Source organism: Thamnophis elegans, chromosome 3 (genome assembly GCF_009769535.1).
Source record: "Thamnophis elegans isolate rThaEle1 chromosome 3, rThaEle1.pri, whole genome shotgun sequence".
In the NCBI taxonomy this organism is placed as follows: Eukaryota; Metazoa; Chordata; class Lepidosauria; order Squamata; family Colubridae; genus Thamnophis; species Thamnophis elegans.
The window spans coordinates 12,019,573-12,032,610 of record NC_045543.1 but is presented as its reverse complement, the minus strand read 5'-3'; the positions used below and the strand labels follow the sequence as shown (position 1 = coordinate 12,032,610).

The following is a 13,038-nucleotide window of genomic DNA, read 5'->3' as shown; positions in this document are numbered from 1 at the left end:
TAAAGACATGATGGTCAGTTGTTCCTAACATATTCCAAGGATATGCAGGGAAGAACTACCCTCCAGAGAAGGTGTAGCTCCTTTTTATAGTTAGAGACATCATAGAATAACATCCTGCCTTTACAATACTCACTAGCCTTATCAGCATTATCTCTTTCCTCTGTTCCCAGGATTGGCCATTTGGCCCCCTGTGGGGAAGGGCACAGATCAAAGGTGAGATAAGTTCTCAGGCAGAAGGGGGAGGCATATCAAAGGTGTCAGTTTTACAGCTCTTTACAGCTTCATTCCGGGATAAATTCTATGCCCATAGATTGCAGATTGAGAAGAGTTCAAATGGCAAGCATCTCAGGTTTTGACACTTGCCAAATATTCTACAGACCCTAATAACAGTGCCACAGGGGTTCAGTTGCAGGGAACAAAAGGCACTTAACAGCATGTAAGCATATACGTTACAAACACCAGGCATAATATATGCGTGTTACAGAAAACAAATATTTCTACTAAGCAACAAGTTTGTATCCTTATTACTATTCCCCTTCAAAAATGATCTGCACTTTAAAGTATAACACCCCACTTCCAATAACGTTTTAGTTTTTGCAGGAGTAGCAAGTTAAGGCAATTCTGTCATTTGGAATATATGCGGAAAAGAGAAGTTTAAATCATACATTTTCTTAGTAAGATAAAACCACCAGCGGGAAATGAAAACCACAAGTTAAACCAGTGCTTTCTACACTTTTCCCTTTATTACCCAAAACTGCTTTCAGTTTCAATTTAGACTTCCCAGTTGTGATTGGGATTATATGTGTGTCACCTTTATTACCCAATTTGGGGTAATTTGCCCAGTTTTGGGAAGCCTTGATATGATTAAATTCATCAAAATCCATCAAATTGCATAATTTCCGGTAGCGGTCTTTGCAGCGTCACCAGATAAAGGCTTGCATATATTCACATGGTAGCAACTCCCAGATTGCGGGCTGAAATCTGGTGGTCCTAAAACAGGCAGACAAAAACTGCAGCCCCCCCCCCCCCCCTGCGCAAGCCAAAGGAACGGCTTTTATTTTCAGAGAAATTACGAAGATGCTCATCACGCAGTAGAGATAACGCAGTACACCCTACATCCACGTCCCAGATCAGCGCCCCCTTTCGAGAGGGGTGGAGCACAGCGGGGACGAAAACAGATGAGTGCTTTTTTTCCATTGGCCGGCTACGGTGACCATCACCGTTTGTCCCACCCTGCAAGTTGAGAGGGAACTTCCCCCGCCTCCTCCGTGCTTCCTTCCGCGTCGGTTGATTGGTTAGAATTTCTGTGAGACGTAGGCGCCGCCGCGGCCCTCGCGCTAACTGCAGAGGGGGGCGGGGGGAATCGTCTCAGTCGGCGTTCCGTGTGAAGAGGAAGAGAACTCCTCGCCGCCGCCGCCAATAGAACAATGACGTTCAAGCGGAGCCGAGATCGTTTTTACAGTACTCGCTGCTGTGGTTGTTGTCATGTCCGCACCGGGACTATCATTTTGGGGACCTGGTATATGGTAAGAGTGATATAACAGGAGAGGGAGGGGGGGGGAGAATAAAAACCGCTTGTGCTTTTGGCGCATGCGCGGGCGAAAATGGGGCTAAAGCGGGGAGAAGCGTGGATTGAGGGGCGAGTCGCTGAGCTGTGTTTCCTAGGGCGCATGCGCTTCCTCTTTGGGTCTCTCTCTCTCTCTCTCTCTCTCCCCCCCCCCCCGTGCTCCAGGACTTTCAGAGAGAAATTCCAGAGTTTCTATCAAGTTCTTACAAATGGAGAGAAAACCGACTTGCCTCCATTTGTAAGAACTTGCTGAAAAATTATTGTCAAATTTCCAGTAACAACCATCTTTACAGTATTGCATTCAGATGCTGCAATACTTCAGAGAGAAGGGCATGGGATTGCAGACTAATTGGACAGTGGCAGTAAAGTTTCAACTCTGCTCTTGTATGAACTTCCTCTCAGAGAAGAGAGGAAAGGTGAACAGTGTGTGGGGCTTGCAGAGAGATGCAGCAAGAATTGTGTGTGTGTGTGTGTGTGAGAGAGAGAAACGAACTCCTCTATGCCACCAATGATGACTCCTCTATGATCACCAATTTTAGAGTATCTCTTGCCCCTACCTTATAGCTGCTTGCTTAATTTTAGTTTACTTTATTGTCATTGCACACGGTACAACGAAATTAAATGCCCTCTTCAGGGTGCGTTTTAACTCTAAAAACACAAACATACATCTATTACTTTCTATATAATTGAAATTGAAAACCTGATATTGCACTATACCATAGAATTCAATGTGGTTACTTTTCAAGTGCTGAATGATATAAAGAGCTGTGATGAAAACTTCACCCAGTTCAATATTTGGTTTTCCCAGACAGGTTAACTAAATACTTCCAGAAAACCTGTAAGCAAGAAGTGAACAGCCCTCCTCCTCCTTCTCTGCTGCTTCCCAACAATTCATATTTAGTGGCACGGCTATCTCTGAATCTTTAATATCCCAGGTGGTTTTTAAGCATATGCTTACAAACATTAGTTTGCCTCCTTTTTACCATTTCACTTAGGGCTCCTTGTCACTTCTTACTACAGAAATTACCTACCTCCATAGGAATATACGTATTTTTTTAAAAGGGAGGGCTTGTCAGTAGATTCTGTTGCTAGTTACTTGCATGGAGGAGCTTATTCTGTTAATGAGTGGGAGGTCAGCTTTTCTTTAATGAAAATATGTATGAACCGAATCCATAGGGGCAGTCCTTGCTTACCAGTGGTAATTGAGACCAGGAATTCTTCCATTAAATACCATTGTAAGGCAGAATGTCAGGGACTGCACTGAATTATTATGGCAATAGTTTTGGCAGTCCCAGTAGATGTTGTTAGGCAACATGTGGTCAGGATATCTTGCAGTCACGTGATTACTATTGGCGACCTCCTGCCTGCTTCTGTATTGTCTTTGTAGTCCCAAGGATGCTTTTTCAAAAAGGAACAGGGCTTTGTTTTTCCTTGAAGTCCTTTCGCTTCTCACCCAAGAAGCTTCTTCAGTTCTGAAAAAGCTTCTTGGGTGAGAAATGAAGTTTTTCTTCAAGGAAAAAATAGTTGAGTTGCCTTTTTTAAAAAGTACCTATGAGACAACCATGACCTGAATCTCCATAGATATTGACTTTGTATTGTTACCTATCTGTGCAGTTAACAATTAGGTTCATATTTCAGGTATATGCTTGGATGCTTTTTGTAAACAAAAATTAAGAGCTTATAGTGAGGCAAGTAAATAAAGAATAAAACATTTCAAAATGTGTTTTTAAATGGGCCTGAAATAAAGGAAAACAAATTGGTAACATATTCCCTAACTTAATGTACTTCAGGATTGAAGTAGCAGGTCTAATTTTGATTTATGAAACTAGGTGGGAGCACTTGGCTGATCATATTTGGGCTCAGAATTTAACCAGGTTCAGACTTGCTTAATATTTGGATGACAAATTATTGATAAAATACAAGATGGTAGGCTAGATTGGGAAATTGTTAAAAAAACAACTAGGCAGAAGATCTAGAGGTTAGTTGAAAAAAAATCATGGATATTATTCATGATGTCACCATGAGTCAAGATTTTGCATTGATTTTATTCTAGTTTAACTAAGGAAAATAGGTTTTAAGCTTGCTTTTTAAAAAGCATAAATGGCATGAGAATGAATTGTAATTTTATGAGTTTTGATGTAATTATACAGTTTATAAATTATATCATGATTTATACTTCTGTGAACACACAAGAATGGATTTACCAGTATACTTCTGTCGATTGACAACAGATTTACAGTTTTGGGAAGAGGTTTAATGAAAGGAAGCTGAGTCAGTTAACTACTTCTCCTTCATAAGAACAATTTAGAAGCTTTGTATTGTTGATATGCAAGTTAGTGTTGGCCAGAATTCAGCTTAATACTTTGTGTTCCCTTTCCTTTAAGCAAGAGATTGGATTTTCATACTGACTGGAAGGAGCTATTTAGATAGTGGAACAGTTCCCATGCAGTAGATTACCAAATTCCTTTTTTGTTTCTTTAGTTAGTATGTATGAAAGATAAAATTGTACTACAACACCTAACAATCTATGAATCCCTAAATGTTTAATCTATTGACTATTTCCTTTGAGATCCTTGCTGCTCTTTGGAATTTAGTGCAATAGAGACCAAGAGACCCTGGAAATTGGTGCTGCTTCAGAGATCTATCCTTCATCAGCTGTTCCATTTCATCCCTATTGATAACCGAATCTGAAGAATCCTTGAAATAATTATTAGAACTAGAAGGAAAGTTTTTAAAAAAGCTGGTTTCAGCTCTATAGTTTAAATAGATGTGTAAAGAACTATATTCTTTTAAAATTAGTAGTCTTATACTGTCAGATGGATATTACTAAGCCCAGTATATTGAAGACATCTGATCTAAAATAAATTAGTTACCTGTAATACTTTTGGTCATTAAACTGATCAAGGAAGTAGGGCAGTTACAAAAAGAATGAGAACAAAAGTTGACTTCAGTTTGGTGGTCAATTTTACATTGGGTGAAAAATTACATTATCCAAATTTGAATCTGTGGTCTGTGTAGCTTTGTATTCTGTTTGGGAAAGAATAAAATACTGATTACTACTGATTGTAGCTTACTAAATTAACTAAAGGAACATTTAATTGCTATGAATACGAACTTTAGATAGCATACTGACTAGAAATTCATTGCTGAACAATATTGTTCCTGTTTATAGGAAAACTTGTATACAGTACATAGAAAGGCAGTTCTAAAATACTGCTCTGTCCCTCCCTATCTATCTATCTATCTATCTATCTATCTATCTATCTATCTATCTATCTATCATATCTATCTATGAGCAACATGTTCAACATATCAAAAAATGTAATGTAATTAAATTTTAAAGCTTTTCTCTAAACTTTGTTTCAGAAAAGCCTAATCTGCTTTTGTATTTACTATAGTTTGAATTACTGCAAATAAGGTTACACTAAGTAGAAGTTTTGTAATACAAAATTTTTATTTAGATGTTTTTTTCCCATGTGGAGATTCAATGCTTCTGTTATGTAATGGTGTTGGCTATAAAGATTATTGCAGGTCTTTTGTAACTGGATTTAATTACAGTAGTTTAAACTAATTTTTTAATACTTGATAATAATTGGGATTGTATCTCTTTAACAATTTTTTAACATTTCCTGAAGACCTTTGCTTACAATCTTAATGTAATAAACTTCAGTGATAGTTATATAATAAACAAGGAAGAAAGAGGAAGAGCATTTCAAAGCTATTAACCTTCCCCCTCAGGACAAAATAGTCCTTAAGTAGTCATAGGGGCAGCTGAAAAATGAAAAAAAAACCTATAATCTTCTGTTTTGATCTGGAAAGTTGTAATATCAAATTAGAGATATTTCTCTGATGGATAAAATATGGAGAAGAGCTCATTGGTTGCTTGTAATACCTATCACATAAGACTTTTCATGAGGCATTTTTGTTTTATTTGTGTTACAGATTAAAATAAACTCTTTAAGCTAAATTAAGCTAACTAAATCTTTATTAAATGCTGTAAAAGAATCCTGTAGACTATTATAAAACCATGTGTCACATCTTTATGTAATCACTGCAATTACATGTTCTGAAAAATTTGGCTTTATCATCACAGTTGGTTTTCTGGAATATATTGTATTCTGAGGACGTGGCCTAAACTGTTGTTCCATTTCCCTTTTAGTTTTCTATGGAATATGTTTTTAAAAATTACCCATATTGATTTTTGAAAGCTTACCTTTAATTTTAAAACAATTAAAATTTACAGGAAGGGAAAGAAATTAACAATGGCAAACTTTTCCAAATTTTAAATCAGTTGGATGTGTCACTATTTTTTCATCTATTGAAAAAAACTGGAGAAAAAGTTTGCTCTTTTTAAAAATCTGTTGGTGTAAATATTACTTTTATCATATTTGGTTTCATAATGCAATTAAAATAATTCCTATTGAAAAAGTCACCTACAAATCTCTTTTTGGTTAGTGTATTACTATTAATTTTCTTTATCTTAAACATTTATAAATGCAAATTTATAGCTATGTTGGGTTGCATCTTGATGGCTGATGGCTGCTTTGAGCCCTTCATGAGGCAAGGGCTGCAGGACCAAGGCACAGATAAAAGTTAAGGGGATTGTAGCCACAGATTCGCAATTGGTTTTCTTAATTTTTTTTAGCCTTGTATTTATGGAATGAAATTTTAGGTTTTTATTTTTAAAGTATATTTATGATTATTGAGGAATACCTCTGCAATTTCCATGAATTTCTTTTCTCAGAATTGTACATAATTGTGCTATTGATTTGCAGCAGTTCTAATCTAATCTTTGCCAAGGCCACTGTGAAATTTAGGCACAAAACATTAATAACATTCCAGATATTTTTTTAAAAATATGTCATGCAGTATGATGTTATTTTAAATATGTATGTGTTATACATAGGATGGCATAGTGACTTAAAATCAAAGTAATTCCCCTCTTCTAGGTGATCCCCAATAAAAGATAATTAGACCTAATGGTTTTCATTGTTGTTGATATTGGAGTCGATACTGGAGTTTTGACTGCTGTATTATGAGGGGACTGTAACTCGCAATCCCTTCCATCCCTTGATTCAAATAGTAATAAAAAAAGAGGTAGATTTTCTTTGTTGACTTTTTAATGAGGAGGAACAGGTGAAAACAGGAAGAACACATGATCTGGAATAGAGACTCATTGTCCTTTCCCATATTATACAGTTAATACATATTAATATGTTGGAAGTTTTCAATCCTGATGTTACCTTTGGGGGCCTTTTGAGTCATTGTTGACTTTGGACAACTGCTGGACAAGTCCCTAGTTTTCTTGGTAAGGATTTTCAGAAGTGGTTTACTGTTGCCTGCTTCCTAGGCCTGGCAGTGATTGGCCTAAGGTCACCTAGCTGGCTTTGTGCCTAAGGCAGAACTAGAACTCTCTGTCTCCTAGTTTCTATCCTTATCTGCTGCACCAGACAGCCTCTGAGTTGATATTGCCTTAGCCTTTTCTTCCTTCCTCCGCCAGTTTGAATAAGCAAATCCACTAATATTTTTAGGCATGTTTATTGCTTTATCTTTGAAAAGGCTGGGAAATATGCCTGCAATAATGTCCTATTAATGTTTTTGCTTTGGAATTAAGGGTAATGTGAAAGCATTTAACAATGCACATTTACAGCTACTCTTGCAATCAACAGAATATTAAAGTTTGAATTATGCGATATATGTAGGCTGGAATTCTGAACTATTTTAACTTAAACATTGAACTGCCTTAAACTAGCAATTGTTTGTTTTATTTATAAATATAAAGGATTTATAGATATATATGTATATATTTTGCAGGTGGTGAATTTGTTGATGGGTATTTTACTGACAGTTGAAGTGACTCATCCCAATACTGTGTCATCTGTAGATATCCAGTATGAGGTTATTGGAAACTATTATTCCTCTGAGAGGGTTGCTGGTAGGTATATGTTTTAAAAGAATAACACTTAAACATTCCAGAATGTATATTATAAAAAGTTCTTAAAATATTCCAGCAATTTTTACATTTCTGAAGTACATAGATAAGAATGAAACATCTTGGTTTGTGGTTTGGCTTAGTGGGAAAACCATAATTTGAATTTGACATTGAACCTTTGCTTAGTAGTAGAAAGCGTTTGCCATTTCCAATGCCTGATAAAAATGAAAACAATATATGAAATAATGTGTATAATGCCAACTCCTGCTATACAGGTGGTCCTCACTTAATGACCGTTTGTTCAATGACTTTTTGAAGTTATGGCACTGAATGAATTATAGTTATGACAGGTTCCTGAAGTGTAGGTCATTACAGCAAAATTCAATCTTTTTAACTATATCCCAATACTAATCAGTGCACCAAATTCTTACAGTCTCTAGTTCTAATTCTAGTTCATTTAATTGCTGAATTAGATGTGTCAGTAAGATACATTCTGCTAGCATGTAATGCAGGTGGTTTGTTTTCATTTTTTTTTTGTTGTTGTTGTTAAAGGAATGCTTAATGTTTTTCTCCCACCAGAAAATGCCTGTGTTCTCTTTGCCATCTGGCTCCTCATGTTTACAATCAGTGCTATGTTGGTGTATGGAGCAATTACTGTAAGTTTTACTTGAATGATTCTAATTTCTCATCATTAGTGGTCTTCTTTTTCTCTTCAAGAGTAACACCTTATTCTTGTTTTGCATTTTTAGTATCGTGTCAGTTGGCTGATTCCATTCTTTTGTTATCAACTCTTTGACTTTGTTCTCGGCTGTCTCATGGCTATAAGTTCCCTCACTTATTTGCCAAGAATAAAAGAGTACCTGGATCAACTAGTAAGTGTCCATGAGAATAATCTTAATCGAGTGATGGGAGGCAATGTGGTGAGTCATGCACAGTTCATAAACTTAGCAAGATCACATAAACCGGATGAGATAAAGCATATATGGCATTCTTGTTTCTTAATCCCAGTACATCTTACATTTTTAGAATTTCTTCTCTTTGAAACTGGCAAGGAGAATTAGTTGTCGTAACTCCAGGCTGGCAGACCCAGTCTGCGCTCATTTAGAAAGTAGAGACTTCCAGAGCAATGTGGGTGATATTGTGGGCATTTTCTCTGCGTGGGTGACATCTATTCGGGATAGAAATGCCAATTGTGGTAGTAGATACGCACCTGTGGAACGTTCTACCAGTATGCCTGAGATTTCTGGGAAATATGAGGTCTTTAAAATGGAGGATCTTTCTTTGCTGTCAAAGAATGCACGTCTGCTGCATAATTGAAACTCTTAACAAAATGCCCACATTTTAAAAAAAACCCTATATAGATTGTGTCTTGAAATCTGAAATGAATATCAGTTTCTTTAACTGACACAAACCTTTTTGGATCCTCATATATAGTTCATGGCCTCTGCTTCAATGCTACCGAAATCCCTGTTCTTCCCTTCCTCTTTCTAAAGGAGATTGTGCCATATCGAGCTTTGTGACCTCGGTTAAATCTATCTTCTGTGGTTTAAAGATAAGGAATTCTTGTAACAGTTGCAAGCTGTAAGGATAGTGTGCAAAAATGTTCCACTGACGCCATTTGCTTTGCTTCACGAAAAAAAAAAATGTTTCTTTTTTAAACTAAACAATCAGTGTCTTGTTTTGGACTAATTTTCACAGGTCTGGAATAGTTTTTCTGGATACCAAAGAACCTGATAGAGGAATCTGTTTGTAATAACTGTATTACTGTTTCTTTTTCTAGCCAGAATTTCCGTACAAAGATGACCTCTTTGCTCTTGATTCAAGCTGTCTTCTGTTCATTGTCCTATTGTTCTTTGTTTGGATCATTATTCTAAAGGTCAGTTTTTAGATACTTTAAAATGTACCTTTTAAAGGATATGAATTTCTCATTCATGTCTTAGTAATTAAAATTAAAGCATATGATTTGAGCTTCTTAGCTGTTATTCCTGTTATTTGTTTGAGTGACTCTTCTCTGTAGTTCTTTAACTGTACTGACAGTTTAGTTATGATTGGTTAAATGTTTCTGTTCCATCTTACCACATATTTATTTTCTTTATAAAAACTGTTTTTTCTTTTGCATACACATTTTGCCAATGGTGGCATTCTTTTCAGATAAACAGAAGGTTTATACATCAGAACATATATTCTGATGTATTGGAAGATCTTGAACTATAACCAATTCAGAGGGGTGCTGCAGTTATAGCTGTAGCTGGCTTAATTTATTAGAGAGCAATGCAACTGATTTGAATAGAAAAGTGTACTTAATATGTTGTCAAATAGTTATATATTTTGTGCTTTTGAAGATGCTGTAAATCATAATTCTGCTGTTATGGTATGCTCAGATAGTGTTCTTTTTTCCTCTTGCAGGCCTATCTAATTAATTGTGTCTGGAACTGTTATAAATACATTTGCAATAGAAATGTGCCTGAAATAGCTGTTTATCCAGCATTTGAAGCACCCCCACAGGTAAGTGATTTGTGAAATTAAACTAAGCTAATTTCTCATTTGAAGCACTAAGGCTGTGGTTATGGATATGTGTTTCATCTGAACCAGCTTCATTTCTAATATACACTTCAATATATATTCATTTCTAATACTCAAAGAGTTGCATGGATGAGAGATGGGGAATCATACAGATTGAATGAATAAATAAATGCATTTATCTATTTTATGCATTTATCCTTTAAGGGATAAATGCAAATTTATTGATTAAAGCTACCCGTTGGATATTTTCACATAACTTCCTCAGTTGAATTCAATATTGGGTGACTTTGACACATTTTATTGGATATATATAAAGGTGGTTTACAGTTGTTGGGTTTTTTGACTTTCTAGTTTAGCCTGTTTCCCAAGTATTTCTTAGTTGTCTTCCATCCAAGTCCTAATCAGGCCCAGTAATTTAGCATCTGCCCTTTATTTAGAGCTTTATTTAATACAAGTAACTAGAGCAGGATTATTAATTCAAATTTAGTAGAATAGTTCAGCCTATAAGATGGCAAGTTAAAACGTCTCAAACTACCTCTCCCAGAAATGTTGTGGATTTTCACATCTTGATCTTCTTTGGGGGAGCAGCATAGTGGTTCACACTGCCAGTATCGATCTATCTTCATTTAACATCCTCACTGCTAATAACAATAGGTCTGTGAGAGAGGATACTCATATGTTCTAATAATAAAAAGAATAAAAGTTCAAAAAGTGTAATAATGTCAATCGTGTGACATAGTTTAGCTTAGCTTCTGTGTGACCAGAAGAGTCACATCCTAAGGAGATAGACTAATCTTGCTGCAGATAAACAACAACTTTAGTTTGAAATAAAGATGAAATATAAAGACCATTTAAAAGTAGAAAAAAAGATAAAGAGGATAAATTCTAGAATAGTTAAATGCTGCAAAACAGCTTCGTGAGAGAACCATATAAAAAGAAAAGCAGCAATCTAGGTAGATCACAATGTGTCAGAAGTCTGCTTTATCTCAAAGTGTGGTGAAAAGATATTTATAGATACTTCAAATTCATATTAAAGTTTACAAGAAAATGTGATTATTTTCAGATGGATACAAAGCTGCAATTGCAGTTCCAAGGGGTTTTTTCCCCAGAGAAACTAATATTAAGGCTTGGGTAACTCATAAAATGAATTGGAAAACTTAACCCAAATTTCTGGGTAAACCTTTATCTATTTTTAATGAAACTAAAGAAAAAACAGTTTTCTGCTTCAAGATTACTCGGTTGCTCCTGCTTCTTGGGAGCTCCTGAATTGCTTTCCTCAGAAGCTCTTAGGGCAATGGAAGCACCTGTCCCTTATTCTGTCTTTCCCCCCCACGTTCTCCAATTTTTCCTCTTTTTAAAATGACCATGGTTTTTTATATCTTCAGCAGAGGAAGGGCTGGAGTAATTAACTCTGCATGTGATGCAAAGGCATATCTCAGTCAAGGGCGTATGTGTTCTGTCTAAGCCTGTAATCAGCATAGTGGGAGTGTGTGCTCTGAATGTTTGAGCTTGTTAACTGGCAAGGAAGCTACATTTGCTACAAGAGATAGACATCAAGGCATCTCTTTCAAAAAATGTTTAGAAGTGCAGTTGAAATACACATATACTGCAGAGCAATGCATTTCTTTGAAATTCACCAATGATATGAAGTTCTTTGCATTCTGTACAGTTTGAGAGCTATTTCAAATGTAATCTGTGCTTACCACTACTCAAATAAGACAATTGTTGACAACAGAAACCACTTGGATTCTAACGCATACTGTATATACATAAAACCACTGATTTGGAATAACAAAGCAATTCAATCAGTTTAATATTAATTTTAATTTAATTTCTGGAGGCAATTTGTCACTGAAGAAAACTGTTACTAAAACTTTTGATGAGAGTTTATGAAAATGGTTTATTACTATTACAAATATTTTAGTTAATGTATATTGTGTCTTAGTATGGTCAGTCACTTAATAAAATAACTAATAATCTGTTTTTTTTCTCCTACAGTATGTTTTGCCATCTTATGAAATGTCAGTGAAAATGCCAGAAAAGGAACCGCCACCTCCTTATGTTCCTGCCTGAAGCAGCCATGTTTCTAGCAAAATAATTGTATAGCTTCATTTTTTATATTGTAAGATTGCTTAAATATTCAGGGTTTTAGGAGCAACCATACAAAGTTAAGAGGCATTTGATATAACCTTACTAAACACAACTCATAAGGGAGTGATTTTTTCCCCTTCTTGCTAGCTTTAATTTTATTGATCTCCTTAAACCTCTTATGTAATTCTTGCTGTGGGGCTTTATTTTGTATTTCAGCTTCTGCATACAACTCCAATTCTATGGATTTGTAATTTCATTTTGTTTCAAGAAATACATTTATTAAGTTAAGCAAGTTCTTGATACTTTACATTTAGGAAATCAAGCATCTTGCAAGTATAGATTAGTTCTGAAGAACAATCATCAATGGCAATATTTTTTTTCTGTTTTTTTTTAGTGTGGGAAAATTAGTTCCAATGTGGTGCACTGTTGCATATATATGTATTTACCTGAAACTTTTTGTGTTACATTAGTTTTTACTGTGTTATCCCTATGCCTTGAAACAATATTTTTTAAAGCCTGAAGTTGGAATTAATAGTTTGACACTTTTTGTCATATGGTATGAATGCCAGAAAAGGACACTACTTTTGTCTTGCTTGCTTCAAATCTGTATGTATTTTCATCTTTGTTTATAAATGATGCTTTAATAAATCTTTAAGAAAATAATTTGGGGGACTGTTTATGGTATTGACTATAGTCATTTAGGTTAATTACTTTTACATTTTTGTTGAAATAGTTCAGCCGACAGTTCAGTCAAGACTGGAAATACAATGATAAAACTTAGTGAAGTGAGTTTTCTTTTTTCTTCTTCCCCCAATTTCAGTTTAATTAAACAGCAGTAACATTAACGGTAATGGTGGCACTTTAAGGATAGATAAGAAAGCAACAAATTAAAACAGGCCAAAAATCTATCAAATGCCGAAGCAGT

At 35.4% G+C, this 13,038-nt stretch overlaps 1 protein-coding gene across 1 annotated transcript; it reads left to right on the top strand.

Moving 5' to 3' along the window:
- The first annotated feature begins 1,288 nt into the window (after positions 1–1,288).
- LAPTM4A (lysosomal protein transmembrane 4 alpha) lies at positions 1,289–12,776 on the top strand. Its single transcript, XM_032214082.1, has 7 exons — positions 1,289–1,526; positions 7,382–7,502; positions 8,079–8,155; positions 8,249–8,371; positions 9,280–9,375; positions 9,906–10,004; positions 12,021–12,776. Exons 1-7 carry the CDS (start codon positions 1,428–1,430, stop codon positions 12,093–12,095), a joined length of 690 nt encoding a protein of 229 aa, XP_032069973.1. The 5' UTR covers positions 1,289–1,427; the 3' UTR covers positions 12,096–12,776.
- The last annotated feature ends 262 nt before the right edge of the window (positions 12,777–13,038 follow it).